This window comes from Saimiri boliviensis, chromosome 9 (genome assembly GCF_048565385.1).
Source record: "Saimiri boliviensis isolate mSaiBol1 chromosome 9, mSaiBol1.pri, whole genome shotgun sequence".
In the NCBI taxonomy this organism is placed as follows: Eukaryota; Metazoa; Chordata; class Mammalia; order Primates; family Cebidae; genus Saimiri; species Saimiri boliviensis.
Genome location: NC_133457.1, coordinates 126,806,796 through 126,826,545, shown reverse-complemented (window position 1 = coordinate 126,826,545; position 19,750 = coordinate 126,806,796). Strand labels below are relative to the sequence as shown.

General features: G+C 65.4%; 2 protein-coding genes across 14 annotated transcripts in view; one reads left to right on the top strand and one right to left on the bottom strand.

The window, feature by feature from the left end:
- Positions 1 to 9,042, top strand: ARFRP1 (ARF related protein 1). Of its 5 annotated transcripts, XR_005582140.2 has the most exons (9): positions 4 to 136; positions 783 to 881; positions 1,046 to 1,133; positions 1,345 to 1,427; positions 5,186 to 5,267; positions 5,468 to 5,538; positions 7,037 to 7,137; positions 7,205 to 7,389; positions 8,791 to 8,870. XR_005582140.2 is itself a non-coding variant. In XM_074406788.1 (8 exons), the coding sequence occupies exons 2-8, from the start codon at positions 789 to 791 to the stop codon at positions 8,879 to 8,881; spliced, it is 609 nt and encodes a 202-aa protein (XP_074262889.1). In that variant the 5' UTR covers positions 1 to 136; position 788; the 3' UTR covers positions 8,882 to 9,042. The 5 variants fall into 5 exon arrangements, 3 of the variants coding, with proteins under 3 accessions (XP_074262889.1, XP_074262888.1, XP_039335455.1); XM_074406788.1 differs by lacking the exon at positions 7,205 to 7,389 and having other exon boundaries at positions 1 to 136; positions 788 to 881; positions 8,791 to 9,042; XM_074406787.1 differs by lacking the exon at positions 7,205 to 7,389 and having other exon boundaries at positions 2 to 136; positions 8,791 to 9,042.
- Positions 9,025 to 19,750, bottom strand: part of LOC101052372 (regulator of telomere elongation helicase 1) — a 38,184-nt gene continuing 27,458 nt past the window's right edge. For 3 of the 9 annotated variants that reach the window (XM_010343209.3, XM_074406778.1, XM_074406779.1), the window contains 23 exons: positions 18,866 to 18,998; positions 18,586 to 18,699; positions 18,459 to 18,499; positions 18,282 to 18,367; positions 18,063 to 18,140; positions 17,540 to 17,617; positions 17,017 to 17,163; positions 16,805 to 16,920; positions 16,494 to 16,617; positions 16,254 to 16,410; positions 15,881 to 16,035; positions 15,176 to 15,271; positions 14,131 to 14,329; positions 13,902 to 14,042; positions 13,036 to 13,185; positions 12,526 to 12,759; positions 12,285 to 12,440; positions 12,026 to 12,178; positions 11,853 to 11,931; positions 11,659 to 11,735; positions 10,291 to 10,722; positions 9,944 to 10,156; positions 9,025 to 9,383 (listed from right to left, as the gene is read on the bottom strand). In XM_010343209.3, the coding sequence (XP_010341511.1) occupies positions 9,100 to 9,383; positions 9,944 to 10,156; positions 10,291 to 10,722; positions 11,659 to 11,735; positions 11,853 to 11,931; positions 12,026 to 12,178; positions 12,285 to 12,440; positions 12,526 to 12,759; positions 13,036 to 13,185; positions 13,902 to 14,042; positions 14,131 to 14,329; positions 15,176 to 15,271; positions 15,881 to 16,035; positions 16,254 to 16,410; positions 16,494 to 16,617; positions 16,805 to 16,920; positions 17,017 to 17,163; positions 17,540 to 17,617; positions 18,063 to 18,140; positions 18,282 to 18,367; positions 18,459 to 18,499; positions 18,586 to 18,699; positions 18,866 to 18,998 (3,443 nt within the window). In that variant the 3' untranslated portion in view covers positions 9,025 to 9,099. Of the gene's footprint in view, positions 9,384 to 9,943; positions 10,157 to 10,290; positions 10,723 to 11,645; positions 11,736 to 11,852; positions 11,932 to 12,025; positions 12,179 to 12,284; positions 12,441 to 12,525; positions 12,760 to 13,035; positions 13,186 to 13,901; positions 14,043 to 14,130; positions 14,330 to 15,175; positions 15,272 to 15,880; positions 16,036 to 16,253; positions 16,411 to 16,493; positions 16,618 to 16,804; positions 16,921 to 17,016; positions 17,164 to 17,539; positions 17,618 to 18,062; positions 18,141 to 18,281; positions 18,368 to 18,458; positions 18,500 to 18,585; positions 18,700 to 18,865; positions 18,999 to 19,750 lie in introns of those variants that run through there. The other 6 variants (XM_074406775.1, XM_010343210.3, XM_010343211.3 and 3 more) reach the window with 6 other exon arrangements.

Below are 19,750 nucleotides of genomic sequence, written 5' to 3'. Positions count from 1 at the left end.
CAGCCGGGAAGCGGAGCGCAGAGGCCGCCGGGACGCGATTCAGCTCCTGCCCCGAGGCCGGCCCGCGTCCCGTCAGGCCCCGCGCGGGGTCGGTGCGGGGTCAGCGGCGGCGGCTTAGAGGCCGCGGCGGACGCAGGTGGGTCGCCGGCTGCGCGGGGTCCCGAGGCCCGAGGGGCGGCCCTGGGCTCGAGGTTGGGGCGCGGGTGTGGCAGGAGCCGGGTGTGGCCGCTTGTCGGCGAGCGTCGAACCTGGCGGCCGCGGCGGGCAGCCGCCGGAGCTCGGGCCCCGACCGCGGTTCCTCTTCCGCGGAGTCCGTCCCCGCCCGCCGCGCGCTGCCTGCGGGTCCGCTCCCCGCAGGCCGTCCCGGTTTTAAGAAACGGGGTGCCGGGGCGCCCCCGCCGGCGCCCGCGGGGGCTCCGGGCTGCTACCGGTGGGGCGCGCGGCCGAACGCCCGAGGGCGCTGTGCCCAGGCGGGGCCGCAGCAAGTGCGTTCGCCGTGCCGCGCGCGCGAAGCGTGGGAGCCGCGCCGGGGAGGGCGGGGCGCGGCCGAGCGCGTGTGAACGGGCAGGGTGGTCCCGCGGGCAGGGAGGCGCCGGGCCCGCAGGGACGGAGGGCGGCGGATGTGGGAGACGTGACGGAGGCAGGAGAGTCTCCCAGAGGGAAGGGGCGGGAGAGAGGTGAGGACGCGGGCACGGCGCCGGGTTCTGGTCCCGAGCGGTCAGCTGGACGCGCGGCGGGGAGGTGCGTTCTGGCCGCACAGTGACGTCTGTCGGGGTGTCCAGGGCAGGATGTTCACGCTGCTGTCCGGCCTGTACAAGTACATCTTTCAGAAGGACGAGTACTGCATCCTGATCCTGGGCCTGGACAACGCCGGGAAGACGGTGAGCGCCCCTCCCCTGCGCGCTCACCACCCAGACAGAATCCAGACTTCTGCGAAGACGGGACAGCCACCGCCAGCCTCTCGAAGAGCAGAATGTCGCTCTGTTTGTTTTTTCTCTTTTAAGGAGCAGGCCTATTGTACGTGTCTGCCTCCCTCTCTCCTCAGACCTTTCTGGAGCAGTCGAAAACCCGGTTTAACAAGAACTACAAGGGGATGAGTCTATCCAAAATCACCACCACCGTGGGTCTCAACAGTAAGGGGTCTGAATAGCAGGGCTGTGGGTTTGGGACCTTGAGGATGCTGTGATGTTCACCGGCCATCTGGCAGGTGGCCAGAGCCGTGTCAGCCCCTCTCAAGTCCCCTGTGACGGGCCCCGGAGTGGTTGCTCCACCCCCCAAGAGAGCTGGGACTCGGTGTGTCGGGGACCAAGGTTGGGATCCCTGCCTGTTCCTCCCTGTCCCCAGTCGGCACCGTGGACGTGGGAAAGGCTCGCCTCATGTTCTGGGACTTAGGAGGCCAGGAAGAGCTGCAGTCATTGTGGGACAAGGTAAGGCTCCCTGGCCAGCACCACCCCGCCCCAGCCCTCCAGTCCATTTCTTTCCAGAGTGCACCCTCTGGTCTCTTCCTCGGCACCTTTCGTCACCCACTTTGTGGGTAACGTGGTTTGTCACTCAGCGTGTCAGCTGAGCATGTCAAAATTGGGCATTTCTGAGACCCTGGTGTGCTGTTCCTCCTCCACACCCCCCAGGCTGTTTGTCTCCCGCCTCAGCCTGTGCTGAGCACCCACGACACAGCCTTGCCTTCCGCAGGGGCTCCCTGCCTGAGGCTGGCACAGTGGGCTTGGGGCGCCCAGTGCCTTGGCCGCCCTGATGCTTGCTGGCTGCCGTCTCTAGAGCCGAGTGCCCTGGTCCTGATCTCCTTTGTGATCCCCCTTTCCTAAGCCCCACCGAAGGGCCCCGTCCTGCCCTGACTTCCAGCCAAGAGAGCGTTTCTCTCATAGCCAAGTGACCTTTGATAGATCCTCTAGGGCCACGTAAGTCACACAGGACAAGCTGGTCATAGCCTGCGTGTCCAGTGCCCAGCGCGCTTGGGCGGTGAGACAGGTGAGGGTGCTCTTGCCACAAGCTCGTGTCGCAGGCACGAGCCAAGACAGAGGCTGAGGTACAGGTTGCACGTTGGGGGTTGGCAGTTGGAAGGTGGCGGGGACGAGGAGGAGAGGTCCACTCCAGCGGCAGGATCTGTGGAGCTGTGGTTGCCTGGAGGCAAGCTGGCCGTTCTGCCACGTGGGGCCGTGGCTGGGACTTCACACCACAGCCTGTGGGCTGCCCTAGGCAGGTGTGACCTGGCAACATGGCTCTTTGCAGTCAAAGTGGGTCCCACAGAAACCTAAAACGAGGCCATCTGCAGGTGCAGTGTTTCCAGCATGAAGTAAGACCAGTGGGGCTGCGGACCCCGGCACTGGCCGCAGGCGCAGCCCTGTGTGGACCACCTTCCGCGTTGGGGAGTGGTTCCTCCAAGGTCCCGAGGGCCTCTGTTGAGGGGAAGCTGGAGGAGGGAGGCTTCCGGGGGCCACTGCAGCCCACCCTTGCAACTGGTCTTGGGGCTGCGTTCCTCCTTGAGTGCCCCCCCCAGTGCACTTCTGCTGGGGTGTGACCTCCTGGCAGTCTGAGTCCTTCTCCAGACACCATCTCCGTGGAGCCAGTGGCTCCCTGTGTCCCCAGCTGTGGGGTGGCAGCCCAGTCTCCTGCCCACCAGGGTCCCCTAGACACAAGGTGCAGTTCATGCCCTTGAGGCAGCTGTGGTTTGTTCGTGCTGCTCTAGTGGTTGGGACCCCTGACCCTGCTGAGCTCGGAGCCGGGAGGGTCTGCAACAGAGACCCCCATGGGTCACGGGGAGAGGCCGGAAGGGAGGCTCCCGCTTCCACCTGGTTCCTGACATTGCATCCTTGTGCAGGTGCAGCCTTGCCAGAATGAAGCAGGCACTGTAAGGGCCCTGACTGGGAGTTGGCCTCATCCTGGGGCTGGACCCTGGGTCAGCGTCCGTGTGTGGGTCCTTTGCTGTAATGCCTGTCTCAGGCCAGCTGGCACTTTGCAGGTGGGGAGCTCCCAAACTCAGCTCCCCAGTCCCTCCGATTGCCCCACTGGGGTCAGCTGTGCTGCTCGTGTCTGCTGGGCCTTTGCCAGTCGTTTCTCCACGCTTCGTGAGTGGAGCCCATCCCACTGGGCTTGTACCCCACCTGTGTGTCCATCATCCAGCCGAGAGGTTCTGGCGGGTGCTCTGGGAGGCCTTGAGACGCCCACTCCCGGCTTCCGGTGCCCACTCTGCTGCACACAGGCCTGCCCTCGAGCCAGCCTCGGGCCATGACTTCCCATGGAAGCAGGACGGGCCGGGCGGCCTGGTGCTCCATCCATGTGAGGTTGTGCCCTGGCCTCTGGTGCCTGAGGGCTTGCCTTAGAGGCCAGTACAGCTGCTGCCCACCTCTGGCCTGCCCCCACTCATCAGCTGGCCAGCCAGGAGCCACGCCTGGACATCTTCCTCTTCCCCTGGTTGTGGGGTACTCCACGGGGACCACTGCTGTGACGCCTCTGCTGGGCCTGGGGCTTTGGGTCCTGCCGGCACTCAGCGCTGCTGGGCTGTGCACCCTGTGCCTGGTAGGTGTGATGGGCGGCTCTGGCCATGTGGTCCCACGGTCCTGGACCCTGGTTGCACGGGAACCTTCTGCCACCCTGCGTAGAAGCCCCGGGGGCCACATGGCCGTGGGGATTCTCTCACTGGGCTTTTGCAGCCTCCACGGAGCCAACCCTCCTGCCGCAGCGGTCTCCACCCTAGGTCCACCTGGAGCGGCCTCTGTGGGACCTGTCTGTAGAACCCTGGAGGACGCCTGGCCTCGGGCTTCCTTCCTTCCACCGTGGGAAGTGTCAGTGCAGAAGCTCGTCTGGCTCTCCCTGCTTGGGAGGAATGAGGATTTCCGAGGGTTGGGCTGTGCCTTTTGGGTTCTCACACTCTCAGTGGGGTGTCTTTTTTTTTTTTTTTTTTTTTTTTTGAGACGGAGTTTCACTCGTCACCCGGGCTGGAGTGCAATGGCGTGATCTCGGCTCACCGCAACCTCTGCCTCCTGGGTTCAGGCAATTCTCCTGCCTCAGCCTCCTGAGTAGCTGGAATTACAGGCACGAGCCACCAGGCCCAGCTAATTTTTTGTATTTTTAGTAGAGACGGGGTTTCACCATGTTGACCAGGATGGTCTCGATCTCTTGACCTTGTGATCCACCCGCCTCGGCCTCCCAAAGTGCTGGGATTACAGGCTTGAGCCACCGCGCCCGGCCCAGTGGGGTGTCTTAACACTGACTGCCAGCTTGTCCTACCTGGTCAGCATCCAGTCCCGGTCCCTGGGCAGGAAAGCTGGCACGGCCTGGAGGCAGAGTGGCACATGTGAGCCGTTGTCTGCTCCAGTGGATGCAGTCTCCCGTATTCTTTCTGGTTGGGAGAGAGATGGACTCACCTGGTCCGGGGCTTGGAACTCATGCCTCAGGCTGCAGGGTCTATGCCCCATCTTGCCCAGCAGTGCCACCAGTGAGCCCAGGACTGACCATGCCTCGCCTGCGGAGGTCTGAGCGCAGTGACGCTGGCCCTGGCCTGGCAGGGAGTGCTCGCTTCGCAGACAGTGCTGGTCCCGTCCCTCAGTGGCTCCTCAGTGGCGCTGGTCAGGCTTGTCATCCACGTGGCCACACTCCCTCCCTGCCCCACAGGTGCACGCCCCCAAACTCTGTCCCCGCCCCCTGTTTTTTTTTTTTTTTTTTGCGATGGGGCCTCATTCTCACCCAGCTTGGAATGCAGTGGCATGATCAGAACTCACTACAGCCTCAACCTCCCAGGCTGAAGCCGTCCTCTCACCTCAAACTCTTGAGTAGCTAGGACTGAAAGCTTATCTACCATAAACTTTTGTAGAGAGGAGGTCTCATTGTTGCCCAGGTTGGCCTTGAACTCCTAGGCTCACGTGATCTTCCTCCCAAAGTGTTGGGGTAACAGGTTGAGCCCCCACGTATGGCCCCATCCCCGCCTCTCACTTTTTTCTCCGGCCACCGTCAGGTGAAAGGTTGCAGGCAGGTTCTCAGGAGGAGCGCCTGGGGGCATCTCCACTCCCAGATCTCCCTGCAGCCCTGGAAGGCATCCCAGAAGAGCCTTGCAGTTGAGGGCTGCTCTCCGGCCCCTTCCTCGAGTGAGCGCCTCCCAGTGGCGGTGGCATGGGCCTGGCCCTGCTGGCCCTTGGCAGGGTGGGGACTGAGCCCCAACTCCTGCTGTTTGTAGTATTACGCAGAGTGTCACGGTGTCATCTACGTCATTGACTCCACCGACGAGGAGAGGCTGGCAGAGTCCAAGCAGGCGTTCGGTGAGTGGCCCGGCTGCTTGCGGAGGGGTGGATGGGCAGCACGGGCAGATCCAGCCGGGGCAGCTCTGCCTGGGGCCGGCCCAGTGACAGGTCAGAAGCCTCCTGCTCAGTGGGGGGCCGGGGGGAAGCAGCTGACTCGGCGTCCGCGCCTGTGGGCTCCTGTGCTGGGTGTGAGGTGCTGCTGCTCCTACCCTCCCCAGAAAAGGTGGTGACCAGTGAGGCGCTGTGTGGTGTCCCCGTCTTGGTGCTGGCCAACAAGCAGGATGTGGAGGTGAGTCCCACCCCGCCTCCCGCGGCAGCTTCCCAAGTCCCCAGGCTCCTGGGGGCGCAGGTGCCCCCCCGCAAGGGGAGCAGTGTGTGCACCTCGACACCCCAGCCCCAGTGACTGCCCGGCGGGCACTGAGCTCTTCTCAAGGCCCACCTGCCTCTGGCAGACCTGGGACCTCAGCTCCCCAGCTAGTTCCTCTCTGTGTCCTGCCGCCAGCCCTGGTTCTTCCACCCCAGGGCAGCCGCTCAGAGGCCTGTTCCTGCCACGAGGGCCCTCTCCCCGGAGGACTGCCGTGCCTCAGGAGCGCGTGTCCTCAGGAGCGCGTGTCCTCGGGAGCGTGTCCTCGGGAGCGCGTGTCCTCGGGAGCGTGTCCTCGGGAGCGTGTCCTCGGGAGCGTGTCCTCGGGAGCGTGTGTCCTCGGGAGCGTGTCCTCGGGAGCGTGTCCTCAGGAGCGTGTCCTCGGGAGCGCGTGTCCTCAGGAGCGCGTGTCCTCAGGAGCGTGTCCTCAGGAGCGTGTCCTCAGGAGCGCGTGTCCTCGGGAGCGTGTCCTCGGGAGCGCGTGTCCTCGGGAGCGCGTGTCCTCGGGAGCGCGTGTCCTCGGGAGCGCGTCCTCGGGAGCGCGTGTCCTCGGGAGCGTGTCCTCGGGAGCGTGTCCTCAGGAGCGTGTCCTCAGGAGCGCGTGTCTGAGCTGTGAGGAGGCCCAGGACCTTCTCCCCTGGAGGATGGCTGTGCCTCAGGAGTGTGTGGCTGAGCTGTCAAGAGACTCCGGTGAAACTTGGAGCTCAGAGAAGGGATACTGGGGCCCCGGTGGGAGTGAACTCTGACCCTCACCTGTTTTCACCTGGCATCTGTGCCAGCCCCAGCCCCCAGGGCAGCCCCTCAAAACCCCTCTGAGGTACCACTGCCCCTGGGAGCACTGGCCACACTGAGTTTTTCCTGTCCTCTTAAAGGAGCCTGGCATCCTGAGGGTCAGGGTGTATCTTCACTTCCCACCTTCGCTGGGGGGGCTCTGTTGCCCCCTCCTGTAGGGCTGGCCTTCCCCACAATCTCAGCTAACAAGAGGGACACCTGGTACGGGGCAGGGTTCTCTCCTTGGAGGAGAGGGGAGGGGAGGACTCTCTGAGGACTGGGCAGGTGGCCGCAAGCAGAAGCCAGCGAGACTTGACTGCCCCGTGTCCCCTTTGTCACCCCCGCCCCCTGCACTGCCCAGGCCTCAGCCCTCAGATCACCACCTCAGGGCTCAGGGTGTCCCGCAGGGAGGGGATGGGAGCGGGCTCCTTGGGGCCGTGGAGCACGTCTGGAGTTTGTCCCAGGCAGCAGCAGCCGTGGGCTGAGCACAGGGTCCTCACCGCCGTGGCCTCTGTGGGAGACACTGGGACCTGGCGGACTCCTGTTTCCTGGGGTGAAGGGCAGCCGCTCTTCGGAGAGCCCCGGGCCCACCGGCAGGACAGGGCCTCGACGTGGGGTCTGCCCCTTACGGCCTTGGCTTCGCCTCCCCCAGACGAGCCTCTCCATCCCTGACATCAAGACGGCCTTCAGCGACTGCACGGGCAAGATTGGCAGGCGGGACTGCCTGACCCAGGCCTGCTCCGCCCTCACGGGGTGAGTGGGCTGCGCCTTCGGGGGTTTGGGGGCCGAGGCCAGCCCCCTCACGGCCCTGTCTTCGCAGCAAGGGGGTGCGCGAGGGCATCGAGTGGATGGTGAAGTGCGTCGTGCGGAACCTGCACCGGCCGCCCCGGCAGAGGGACATCACGTAGGCGCCGCCTGCCGCCTGCCTGCCGTGGGGACGCCGGTCCCTGGTCCCCGGTGCTGGAGGAGTGGTTCCTGTTGGCTCCCGTGCTGCTCATCTGGGGGGTGGGTTTACTTTGCTTTGGGGTTCCTCTGTTGCTTTGTTTTCTTGAAGACAAACTTTCCTCTGCGTCTGGAGAAGCGGAGGCTTCAGTGGGGAGCCGGGCAGCCTGGCTCACCCAGGCCCTCTGGCGGCCCTTCCACGGGGTGCAGCTGCTGCCCGCCTAGGCCCATTCTGGGGGGTCTGAGGGAGACCTGGTTGAGAGTTGGGGCTCCAGTGCTTAGGCTGGCTTGGGCTGTGTGGGGACAGCTCTGGGGGGCCTTTGGGAGATCCTGTAGCTACCTGTCCAGCCCATCAAGGAGGAGGTCGGTGAGGCCATGGCTGCCCTCGGCTTCTGCCCCCTGTGACCCGAGAGGTGGTCTGGGGCTGAACTTGCCTTGAGGAAGACCCAGGCCATGTCCCCGAAGGCCAGTGGGGCCCTGGGTTCAGATGCAGCCTCGGGACGGCGCTGAGGAGGCCTGCCTGGCTTCCCCTCGTCTTACCCCCTGGAGGGACCTTACTGATGCAAACAGCTGAGGGGTCCTGCTGGGAGTGGCTGTTTTGTGCCCCACACCTGCACGTTTGGGGAGTGTTTATGGGGTCCAGAGCCCTCTAGCCAGGTGAGGCTGTGCCCTGGGCCCCCTTGGCGTGGGCTGGGGGGTTCTCGGGGGGGCCCCGAATCAGTGCTGTGCTGGGCCTGTGTCCCGTTTGGGGGTGAGGCTGGTCCTGGGGCCCTCCCTGCACAGCCCCCACGGAGCCTGCTGAGTGCTCTGCTCTTCCCCAGTGCGGCTGTGGGCAGGAGCTGCCTGCCCAGTGCTGTCCAGGGTGAGCGCAAAATAAAGATGGCGAGACTGGCTCTGTCCATCCCTTCCCTTCTGGAGGCCCGAGGCTCAGCTCTTGGCTGTCAGATGCACTGGGGGTGGCCCTGGGCTGCTGAGGGCAAGTGAGGGATTCCCCAGGTGGGCCCAGAGCCATGGCCTGTCCCTTCCTGCGGATGTGGGGCGTGGGGGGCCTGGGAGGAGCTTCTGGGAAGGGACATGAGTCAGGGTGGGGGTGGCCGTGACTCACAGGAGTCAGGCCTGGAAGTCCCTGCACCCTCTCCGGGGGGGGCTGTGTGTGTCCCGAAGGTCGGTTCCCAGGACCTGTGGGAGGGCCTCCAGCCACAGGGATGTCTGACCGTGCGGGGAGGGGCGGGTGGCCGAGGCAGGCCCCAGCTGCTTGGATGTTTCTGGAGGCTTCAGAGCCTGCCCCGAGGGGGAAAGCCTCACTACCCAGGAAGCGCATGGGGTGCCTGGGGGTGGTCTCTGGCAGGTCTCCTCTCGGGAAATCCCCCGAGTTGGGAGTGGGAGGAATTCAAAGGGGGTGAGGGGGTTAGTGCAGGGCCCTGATGACGGCCCGGCCTGAGCCCTGCCCTGTTCGTCCAGCAGGTACACACTCCCAGGTCCTGACCCCCGTGAGTTTTGGGGACCCTGCCACACGCCACAGCCAGCAGGGAGCAGAGAGGGTGCTGCCCACTGACCAACCCCAGAAGGGGAAGCCCCCGGCAGCAGTGGTGGTGGGAGCCCGCGGGATCCGGGCAGCTCGGGCGTCCCAGTGGCCGCACAACAGACCACAACCAGTTTTACGGAAAGGCTATTTAAGAAACCCAATTTTTTAAGAAAAAAAGTTTTAAGCCTCTTTTTAGTGCATGTGGGGGCCAAGGATGTACAATAAATACGGGGGGTGAGGGGCCGGGCTCAGCGTGCAGGGAGGAAGCGCTCACGGACACTCCGCTCCAGCCCGGGCAGTCTGGCCCCGCGCAGCGCCTGCAGCAGCCGCGTCAGCAGCGTCCCGTCCCCCGCCTCCAGCAGCTCCTTGAGCCGCCGCTGCAGCTTCAGCCGCAAGGCCGCTCGGCCCGCCCTCGGTGTGGGACCCCAGTCCCCAAGGCCCTCGAGGGCCCGCTGCAGCCGCTGCAGCTTCTTGATGGAGACGTCCTGGAAAGTCACGAAGTCGATGAGGGCGCGCTCGCACTCCAACGTTCCTGCAGCGGGAGGGGAGGCAGGGCCCGGTCACTTCCAGACACGCTGGTGGGGGCCTGCCGGGTACCTTCTCTCTGGGCCCCACTCAGCGGGTTTGCAGGAGGAAAATCCCTGTGCGGGGAGCCGTGCTGGAGAGGGCAGTGCCGGGAGGCGCAGGACTGGGGGCCTTCGGTCAGAGTCGGAGCAAAGGCCTGAGGGCGGGAGCAGCTGCTTGCAGGAGCGGGGCTGGCTGGGAGGGGCGAGTTGGGACCCCCAGATGGACCGGACCTGTCTTGACCTCAAGGGGGTCACTTCCCCCTTCGACTTCTCAACAGTGGTTGCCATTGGACCTCGTTTTCCCCATGTCGGAGCAGGCAGCCCCCTTCCTCTGGAGCAGTTAGTTAGGGGAGTGTGCCTCCCACCTTCCAAGTGCTCCCCAGAGGAGACACTGCGCCAGCCGGGACCCCAATCCTCAGCCACCCCTCAGGTGGTCGCCTTGGTGGGGATCCAAGGGAGGGACCCCTGTCCCCTTAAATCTGCCCTGGGCCCTTCCCAGAGCCCAGCTGGCAGGTCCTCCGCTCACCTGGCTCACCCGGCCCACCTGGTAACGTGGTATTGAGGGGGAAGCTGGTACAGCTGGTGCATAGGGCGTCGTGGGAGGAGGAGCCTGGCACAGTGAGGGCCAGGCCCAGGGCTGTGCAGTTTCGGTGGGGCTGGCACTGCTCTGAGCTGGAACTGCTAGCTGAGAAGGTGCCTGGGGGGCACGGCTGGCACTGTGTGTTCTGGCTGGGGGTGCCTGTGGCCAGGAGGGTAGAACAGGGTCAGAGGAACTGGTGTCCTCGCCCGGTGCAAGCCTAGGAGCGGCAACTCCACCCGCCGCACCTCCGGCCACCACTCCCCGGAGGCAGAACCTCCCCGCCACCAGCTCACCCAGGGCAGTCACGCCGGCGCCAGGTGGACAGGGCGTGTGTGCCAGGCAGAAACCAGCGTGCGCGAAGAAGCCAGCTCGGCAGCGGCAGACGCGGTTGTGGGTGGCTTGGCAGGGCCTCGCCTCCTCCTCTCGCTCCCCGCAGAGCACGTTACAGTAGCGGCAGCGCTCCAGGTAGTTCCAGAACTGAGTGTAGTGGCGCGGCGGGCAGGGGCCACACACGGTGGGGCTGTCTCGGCGGCATGGGTGCTGCACAAAGGTGCCTGGGGGGCACTGGGCGCACACCAGCCACTCTCCCGTCTCCGGGTCTCGCCGGGGGTAGGTGGGTGCTTCTGCCGCTGCTCGCGTGGCCATCACCAACAGCAGGGTGGGCAGCGCCCACGCCGAGCACAGCAGGGACAGGCCTGGCCCCTCCAGTGCCCTCATGGTCCTCGCTGGAGCAGGGAGAGTGAGGCTCAGTGCAGACACCAGACCCTGCCGTGCCTGACTAGCATGCCCCCTCCTCCCCCAGTTCCCAAGCCCGTCCTGCTGCAGCCGTATATGGGCGTAGAGGGCGGGGCTGGCCTCGTCATGCCCCATGGGGACCCCTCCTTCCCGAGGCAGCCCCCTCACCCACCTGGCGCTATCCCTCCCCAGACAGGGGCCTCACCAGCCACGGAACCGCCCTCCTCAGCACCTGGGGCAGCTCCTGACCTAGCAGCCAGGCCAGAAGGCCCGGGGTATTGGTGGGTCCCTCACAAACTGCAGCTTGGCTGTAGCTGTGAGGACAAGGGCAGGGCTGAGCCCACCGTGGAGAAAGTACAGTGTCACAGGGCGGGCTGGGAGGCACCTCTGCCAACTCCCTGTTCCTCTGTGCACCCTCAAGTCCCTCCACCAACCCCCAGCCACGAAAACACCATCCTGGGCACTGCCAGCAGTTTTATTAGAGAGCCCCGTCCCAAATAAAAGTGGACACATGCCCACAAGGGTCTCCTTCCTGGTCAGGGGCTCAGCTGGGATGCCCCTTGGGTACCACTGCAGCCTGCGAGTTTGTGGGGCCCTCAGTGCTCGGCGAGGCTCACGCTTGATGTGGCCTCAGAGCCTTTGAGCTGGAGCTACCGGTGGCGCCCCCACTGTGGTGAGCCGTCACCTGGTGGGGGCTGCTCCCAGTTCCACTTTCCAGGGAAAGTTCTGGGGAAACACTTTCCCAGAAACCCACCCGAGACCCCAAGGTAGCTCAGGGCTTCTCAGAGGCAAGTCCAGGACCAACCCTGGGCCCCCAGGCGGGCGTGGCTGGGCCTGTTCTGCAGGGCAGGTTCCTGGCCCACCGGAGCCAGACAAGCAGGTGATCAAGGCACATCGGGCGTGCCGAGGGCCTCCATGGCACTCACTGGGGCTCCGGCCAGAAGACCTGCATGATGCTCTGCCTCCTGCAGGCGTTGTGGCAGGCTGGGCACATTCTAGAGGCCTGTGGAGACAACCGGCCTACTGGACGTGCCTGCCAGGCACCGCCCTTGGGCCCTCTCCCCCTCAGCCCACCACCTGAGGCCACACCCAGCAGGGACTGCAGCAGCCGGGCACCAACCTGAAGGTGCCGTTGCCAGCAGGCCTGGCAGCGCTGGAAGTCACAGGCAGGGCACCGGAAGGGCACCACGTCCTCCGCCCTGCAGCCCCGACACACACAGCCCGCTGAGAGGGGCCCTCCTCCCGGAGCTCCCGCGGCCTGCCGCCCAGCGAGGCCTCTCCCATGAGGCTCACCCCACTCAGACGCTGCAGGCCCGTGGGGAGGTCTGGAGGGCTGGCTGGGCCCTGCCGCCGAACCGTCCGCCTCCACGGCCCCCGCCGGCCTCTGTCTAAGGAAGGACGAGATCTTGCTCTGCGTCTTCCCGGCCTTCTCTGGCCATGAGGGGCCTGGAGGCAAAGCAGCTGGTTTGAGGGGTGCCTGGGGCGTTGCTGCTCACCCCCAGGGTGGCCTGGGGTTGGGGCGCTGTCAGGAGCAGCCAAGCAGGCACCCCACCTGGTCGGCGAGTCCCATGAGCGAGCACAGGAGGCGTAGCAAGGTTCTCGTCCTGGGGTCCCGGCAGCTCTGTACCCCCATGGGGCCAGCCAGTCAGGTCTGCGCACGTCTGCCAGAAGTGCTGCTTGTGGTGTGGACGCACGAACATGCTGAACCCTGCGTGGGACTTCGCTCAGACCCTGCACGGCCCCACCCTGCCCACCGCCCTCTGCGCCCCCAGCTGCACCCCGGGGCCACTTGCTCTGCAGCAGGGGGAAGTCCTCAGGCCTCTCGGTGGTCAGGGCGGCCAGCACGGCCAGCACCTTGTCCAGGTCGTCGTCCTGCTTGTAGGCTCTCAGCGCTGCCAGGAGCTGGCTACAGCCTGCAGACCCCAGGGCCTGGCGGGCATCCGCCAGGTAGGCGCTCACAGCGCGCTGGCCCTGCTTCCCTGCTCTGCGTGCTCCGGTCCCCCACTGTGGGTGGCTGCCAGGGTCCCCTGGTGTGGGAGTAGCACGGCTCAGTGGCATTGGGGCGGAGGGCTGAGAGTCCCACCCCCCTGCTGCCCTTCCTCTCAGGAACTCCCCGACTGCTGCTCAGGATGACCTTGGGGTGTGGAACCAGGAGCAGCCCCCACCAGGTGACGGCTCACCACAGCGGGGGCGCCACCGGTAGCTCCAGCGCAAAGGCTCTGAGGCCACATCAAGCGTGAGCCTCGCCGAGCACTGAGGGCCCCACAAACTCGCAGGCTGCATGTGGCTCGGGAGCCAGCTACCTTCGGGGGGTGGTGTGAGGGTCAGGTGGGGCCCGCCCTTGTTCAGGTGCTCTCTGGGGTCCAGCTGCTGGGCCGCAGCCTTGGACAGGGTCAGCTTGGGATCCAGCGCCATCCTTCCTGATGAATAGCCACAAAGCTGGTTCCAAGCATCTGGAAAGTTCCCCGGGGTAGGGGGAAGGGCTGGCTGAGGGGGCCTCGCCCTCTTCAGACCAGGGAGGGGAAACCCAGACAGGACACACACAGGTGCCAGGGGCAGTGGAGGAGACACCATCCTGCTGGACTGGGGCTGGAACAGTGGCGGGCAGAACAGAGCCCTACTCAGGAGCTTAGAGCCTCGGGGTGGGCAAGGTGCGGGGACACCCCAGTGAGCACTGATTCCAGAAGGGTTCTGAGGTCTTCCCAAAAAGCTAGGCACCCCACTGGGGTGAACCTTGCAGTAGGGGAACTCTGGGGGGCTGTTCCTTAACAAACAATAACACAGATGCTCCCACCCCTGGAGGCTTGGACTCCACCACAGGCAGAGGCAGGAGTAGGGAGGACACGGGTCTGGGGTTCTAGGACCCTGGTGTGTGCAGTTGACTGCCCAGGGCCATGCCTGGGGGGCAGGGGCTAGAGGACGGACGAGGCCACGTGGGGGCTGGACAGGGCAGTGCATGGGGGCGTCAGGGACTGTGGGAGGGGCGGGGCCGTGCAGGGGAGGGCAGGGGAGGTGCGTGGAGTTGCACAGGGTCTCCCCAGCAAGTGATGCTGCTGCTGCTGGAGGTGGCCCCCATCACGCCCACAGGGGAACAGAGGCACCCCAGGACGGCAGTACCACCCTGCCTTCCTCATAGGAGTCTGAAGTTCCCACAGGGGGCCCCACTTACCAGTGGGGTCCAGAGCTGGCTGTGCCCGCTGCCTTCGGGGAATGCTGTGCTCAGGCCGATAGCCACAGCCTCGTCCTGTTAGCTGGATGCAAACCTCCTCAAACTGCTGCTTGTGGTGGGGCCGCACAAACTGGTAGAAACCTGTGAAGGAAGCGTCTGTCCCGTAAGCCCCCAGCACGCGCAGCGGCAGCACGGCCCCCAGGGTGGGCGGCTCTGCAGGCCAGGGCACCTTGGAGCAGGCTGTGCTTCTTGGGGTCCTCAGCAAAGAGGGGGCGGAGACAGGCCACCAGGGCAGCGAAGTCATCGGAGCCCTTGTAGTCCTGTAGGGCCTGGGTGAAAGTGGCAAAGTTGGCCTGGCTCAGCTCCTGCTTCACGGCCACCATGAAGAGCTTGGCCCTGTCCACCTGTGCACCAGCCATGGGCTCCTCCTGCAGGACAGAGGCCCGAGGCTCTGTCAGGGTCAGCCTCACTGTCCCACCTGGGGCTGCAGGACCTTCCCTGGAGCACTGAGGGTTCCCTGGGACAGTGATTGCGGGGGACGGGGTTCGGGCTGGTGCCTGAGACGCCGGCTGGCTGGGTGGGCATAGGAGGTGCTGCGGGAAAAAGGCCTTGGTGCTGGGCCCGCCTCGGATCACACAGTCAGAGGCCGGCAGGGAACTGAGAGCAGCCAATGGGCAGAGAAGATGGGCTCTCCCTCCGACTGGGGGTCCTGCAGGGCCCACCTCCCTCCTCCCTCAAGCCCCCTGCCCCGCAGCAGATGCAGCTGAGGCTCCCAGGACGGGAGCTCACAGGAAGGGGCTTCCCAATGTGCAGTGCCCGTCTCTGCACACCCCAAGGCAGGGGCAGCCCAGGGACTCCACACCCAGGCCCCTCAGCAGCCACCACTTCCTGATGGCACCACCCAGTTCTTCCCAGAAGCCAAGGGACGGCGACACAGGCTGCCGCACTCGGGGCTTTCCAGCAGGCAGGGGGCTTCCTGGCTCCAGCTGAACTCAAGTTCTCTCATCTCAGGCTGGGAATGGGCTGCGCCCTCACAGCGGGCAGGTACTCACACACACTTAAGGGAAATGCCAGAGCCAAGCCCGCCCAAAGCTGGGGCCTGATTCCAGCTGGGAAGGCAGAAGAAACCGCACACTTGGGCCCCCAGCCTGCCAGCATCACAGCTGCCCTGAACATCAGCTCCTGAGGTGGCTTCCCTGGTCCCGTCAGGCCCACATCCCAACTTGGCTGGGGGCACCCAGGAGACCAGGAAGCTGTCTGTGCAGCTCACGCACCGGGTGGCTGACCAGCCGGATCTTCCTCCTCCCTCCTCGTGGCTCCTCTGCCAGCCTCTTCTCAGATGGAAGGGACAGGGTGGAGTGCCTGTGGGCCTGAGGAGGACATGGCTGTGGTTCCAACCATGCATTTGGGGCCCCAAAACACCTGAAACATGTACCTGGGCCCACAGGGAAGATGGCACCCTGGGGCCCCAGGTAGCCAGAGGCCGGGGGAGGCCTCACAGTGCTCCCTGGCAGCAGTGCCACAACCCAGTCCTTTCCAAGCCACGCCACCGACTCATGAGGCTGGCAGGTGGCGACATCTAAGAGCAGGTCCAGAGAGGAGTCTGACCACAGCGGAGGGGCTGGCAGGAAGGGGACATGGGTGCCTGGTGTCTGCACCTGGGGCTCACTCCAGGGGCCTGAAGGGCAGGGATGGGCAGGAAGAGGGGAACGGCTCCCAGCAGGAAGCAGGGAGAAAGCTTCTGGTCGGCCTGAGAAATTATGGGCTTCTGGGGCAAAAGGCCCCAAGGAAGAAGGAACCTGGAGAAAGTGCAGCCTCAGGCGTGGCCAGTGGCAGGGACGCCCGACCTTGAGTGCACTGAGCCAAGTGATGTGCCCGCCAGCCAGGGGATTTACAGGCCTGGGAGGCCAGATGGGCAGGGTGGGGTTGGCCTCAGGAGAGAGAGGCTCTGTGTCCATCCCAAGGATCTGGAACCGTACCTGCTCCTCGCCGGGGCCCCCAGCCTGCTGCTCGCTGTGCTCCAGGGCAGCCAGCAGCCCTTTGGGCCTCTGCCCGGCAGGCACAGGCTCCTGTTCATACTCCACACACAGGCTGCCCTCGGGGTCCTCAGCAGGGTCCTCAGCAGCTGGCAACCCTGCAGAAGCACCCCAGTGCCTGCTGACGCCCACGGGGGCCCCTGCCTGTGGGGAAGGCCCTCCTGGGGGGCCGGTCCCAGTATTTAGGGTCCCCTGCCTAGGAGGGTCCTAGCCAGTGGGGGCCCCACCCTGGGAGGGAGCAACAGCCTTTGCAGGTGGGAGGGACAGCGCATAAACCCAGGTGAGCTGCCTCAACCCGGCGCCCGGCACCACCCACCTGCACCTGAGGGCTTCTGCTTCAGGCTGGGGACGTGCAGGTCCAGACTCTTAGCTTTCCTGGTGGAGAGGAGGGCGCCAGGCGACTTGGCCACCCTGACAGCATCTTCTTTCTCACACAGGCTGGATGCTGCAGCTCGGGGGGCCGGTGCTGGCATCTGTAGAACCGTGGCGGTGGGTGGGCCTGTTTCTGGCCCCTCTGGGGACAACACCCTCACCCCCTCCCTGGGCAGGAACTCACAGTTCGCTCAGCAACACGGAAGAACTGGACCACGTCACGGATGACGTGGCCGAAGTTGTCATACACCCTGACGTGGGGGCGCACCCAGGAGGGCAGCTGGGCTCTGGCATCGGCAAAGGCGAACCTGGTGGGGGGTGCACAGCCCTGCCGCTTTGCCCACAGCCACTTCTGGGGCTCAGTTCACCCATCTGCCTGCAGGGGACCCAGGCTGACCCAGAGTAGCCAGAGAGGCTCTGGGGGAGGTGGGGCCTCATATGGGGACGGAGAGACCAGGGCCCCGTGGGGGCGAGGGAGCCTCCACAGGCCTGCACCTGTGGTCACAGAGGAAGACAGCCCCGTAGTCCTGGCGGTGACGGATGACTCGCCCGATAGCCTGGTTCACAGCCCTGGACGCCTGCTGCCGGTACCATTCCTGCCCAGAGAGGAACTGTGGGGCCAGGGGGTTGTCATGGTGGCTCAGTCACAGGGGGAGGGGCTGAGTCACCAGGCCGCCTTACCCCAGCCCCACCTTGCTGCAACTCACCTGGCCCCCAGCCCCACCCTGGCCCTTCATCTCATCCAGGAACTGCATCTTGAGGACAACCCGGGGGTCCATGCGTGGGGGGTATGGGAGGCCCGTGACGATCACACCACGGCCGTTCGTGTCTGAGAAGTCCAGCCCCTCGCTGGCCTAGGGGACAGGCCAGGGAGCTGCCTGGGGCTGGGCTGGCGCCTCTCCCCTGGCTGCCCACACCCAGCCCGGCCACCTTCCCCGAGTCTCCATGCCAAAGTAGGGGTAGGAGAAAGCCCCATCTGTGGGTCAGGACCCCACTTGGGGTCCACAGTTCCTAGACACCACCTCCCAACTCTCGTGGCCAGGAACCTCCTGCATCCTGCCTGCCCCTGGCCCTGAGCAAGACCTGCTCCCAGCAGGGCCGGCAGTGATGCGCTCTTGTGGAAACCGAGGAGGGGACCAGGCAGCCCTCAGGGCACAGAGTCTGCTGGGGAGCCATGAGCACCCACCAGGGAACAGGCAACCACGTCAGGGCAGAGGCCAGAGGGCTCACCTTGCCCCGGCACACGGCCAGGAAGGCGGCACCGGTGGATCCGGGTGAGGTGATCCTCTCGTAGTAAGCACTGATGGTCTAGAAGGAGAGTCGGTCAGACTGAGCCTGGGGCCCACCCCTGGCTCCTTCCTCCGCCATGAGGAAGACCCAGGTCTCATCCTCCAAGATGAAGGATCATCCCAGCCAGGAAGGCCAATCGGGGTCTGGAAGCTTCTTCCTGGCACGGATCCCAGGCTGACCCCGTGCCTGCTCAGTGCTTCCCAGAAAACGTGGGGGAACCCCAGGGCTAGAGTGGCTGGCTGGGACGAGTCAGACAGGAGGGCCATCATCACCACACCCACCCACTGCTGGGGTCTTTCTAAGGGGCAACGCCCAGGGCCAGGAAGGAAACACAGGAGCCCTGAAGAGGCGGCCGGGAGCCGGCCAGGGCCAGGGTCAGGGCTGGCGGTCAGCCTCAGGAAGGCCACGAAGAGCAGGGGAGGCACGGGGGGCAGTGGGCCCAGAGCCCCAGCCACGTGCCGACCTCAGAGAAGCTGACTTTGCTCCTGGGTTCCACGAACAGTGGCTTCAGCGCCTCTATCTTCCTGGCCAAGTCTCGGGCCTGGGAGAGGAAGAGGCAGGGACACGGTAGGCCTGGTTACCCCGCCATCTGATGAGGGCAGGCAGGGGCTGTGGCCACCGCCTGCTCTGTGCTCCAGCCCTGCCCTCACCCACCCTGCCCAGGACGTCGGGAGAGACGCACCCGCCAGAACTCCAGGCTTTTTTCCATGACGGGATAGGAAGGGAAGAAGACGAGAAGCCCACAGGGAACCACGCGGGCGATGTTGCCTGCAAGTGCCGAAGCCGGGGTCAGGGCCGGCGAGGGTGTCTGCGGGGTCCAGGATGCGGGATGGGCACAGCTGGGGCACAGGGCACTCACCCAGAGCCTTCCCCAGGGAGGACAAGCACTCCTCAGAAAACCTGCAGAGCGGAGAGGCCACTGCTCAGGGCCTGGGGCTCAGCATCCCCACCTCCCATTCCAGCAGGGCCCAGGGACAGGCCCTTACCGCCTGTCAAATGCAGAGCTCAACTGGGCTCCGTCCGGGCCTCTGGGGACGACCCCTACCCAGATCTGGTGCTTGTCAATGATGTGTGGATTCTCCAGGCAGACCGGGAAAGGGCTGAGCATGGCCGGTGGGAGCAGACAGTCGGGAAATGTACCAGCACCCCTTTAGCCCGTGAGGCCTGAGACCCCAGCACCCCGGCTCGTGGGGACCCCCCAGCACCCCCACCCCACTGGCATCACCGGCGTCACCAGTGCTGGGGCCCCTGGCAGGGCGGCCGTACATCTGCATCTCCAGGGCAAAGGAGGACACCGGGGCCAGCGTGCCGCTGGTGAGGATGAGGGCGCGGACGCCCTGGCGGACCAGCTCACGCATGCTGTGGCCAGGACTGAAGCACCAGTAGCTCAGCACCTTCCCTGCGGGTGGCAGGCGGGGGGCGCAGGGTGTGAGGACGGCACTGGGGGCCTGACCGCCTCCTGCCTCTCTGCCCGTCGCCCTCTCCACCCACTGCCATCAAGCAGGCGAGCCGCCCGAAGCCGCCCGGGCCGGTGTGCAGAAGTCAGAGCAAAGAACACTGCCTGAAGTGTGAGCGCAGCCCACCAGCTGGGGGCCCTTTTGGGGGTCCTGGCAGTAGGAGGCAGACCCCAGGCAGATGCTGGGGATGCCTCCAGAGAGGGCAGCCCACTCTAACCCTACAGTTCTGCAGAAATGGTGACGTGGGGCTCAGGGCAAGGAGCCCATCATGCTAAGAGCACACGGGAAGGAAGCAGCCAGCGCCCGTATTCCAAGGAAGCGCTGCGGAAGAGGGACTCCAAGTTCCCATACGGCCTGGAAGCTGGAAAGTGTGCACAGGCCTCCCAGTTGCGTCAGCAGGGAACAATGTCACTGGTTCAAAGGAGTTCCGAGAAGTGCTTGACCGACTGGCCGAGGCGGCCGTGGCCTGCGGAGGAGGCTGAGCCTGTGTGTGCACTGGAATTTGGGAATCCACACGGCGCTGGCAGAATGACTGGGACTCTAAAGTCAAGAGCGGGCCGGCAGGGACAAGGCACCTTTCCTAACAAAGGCAACACGGCTTCCTGGGGCTGAATGTGCCCGCCCTGTGACGAGGAAAACCCCTCCCTCCCCACGCCACCTCCCCCCCAACTTGCCTCCCCACCTCTAGGAGCTC

Excerpts from the sequence above, each read along its gene's own strand:
- ARFRP1 (XM_074406788.1), top strand. The coding sequence starts at position 789 with ATGTTCACGCTGCTGTCCGGCCTGTACAAGTACATCTTTCAGAAGGAC. Across the intron at positions 1,134-1,344 it reads CACCACCGTGGGTCTCAACA|TCGGCACCGTGGACGTGGGA; the intron begins GTAAGGGGTCTG and ends CCCTGTCCCCAG. Across the intron at positions 7,138-8,790 it reads GCCTGCTCCGCCCTCACGGG|GTACACACTCCCAGGTCCTG; the intron begins GTGAGTGGGCTG and ends TTCGTCCAGCAG.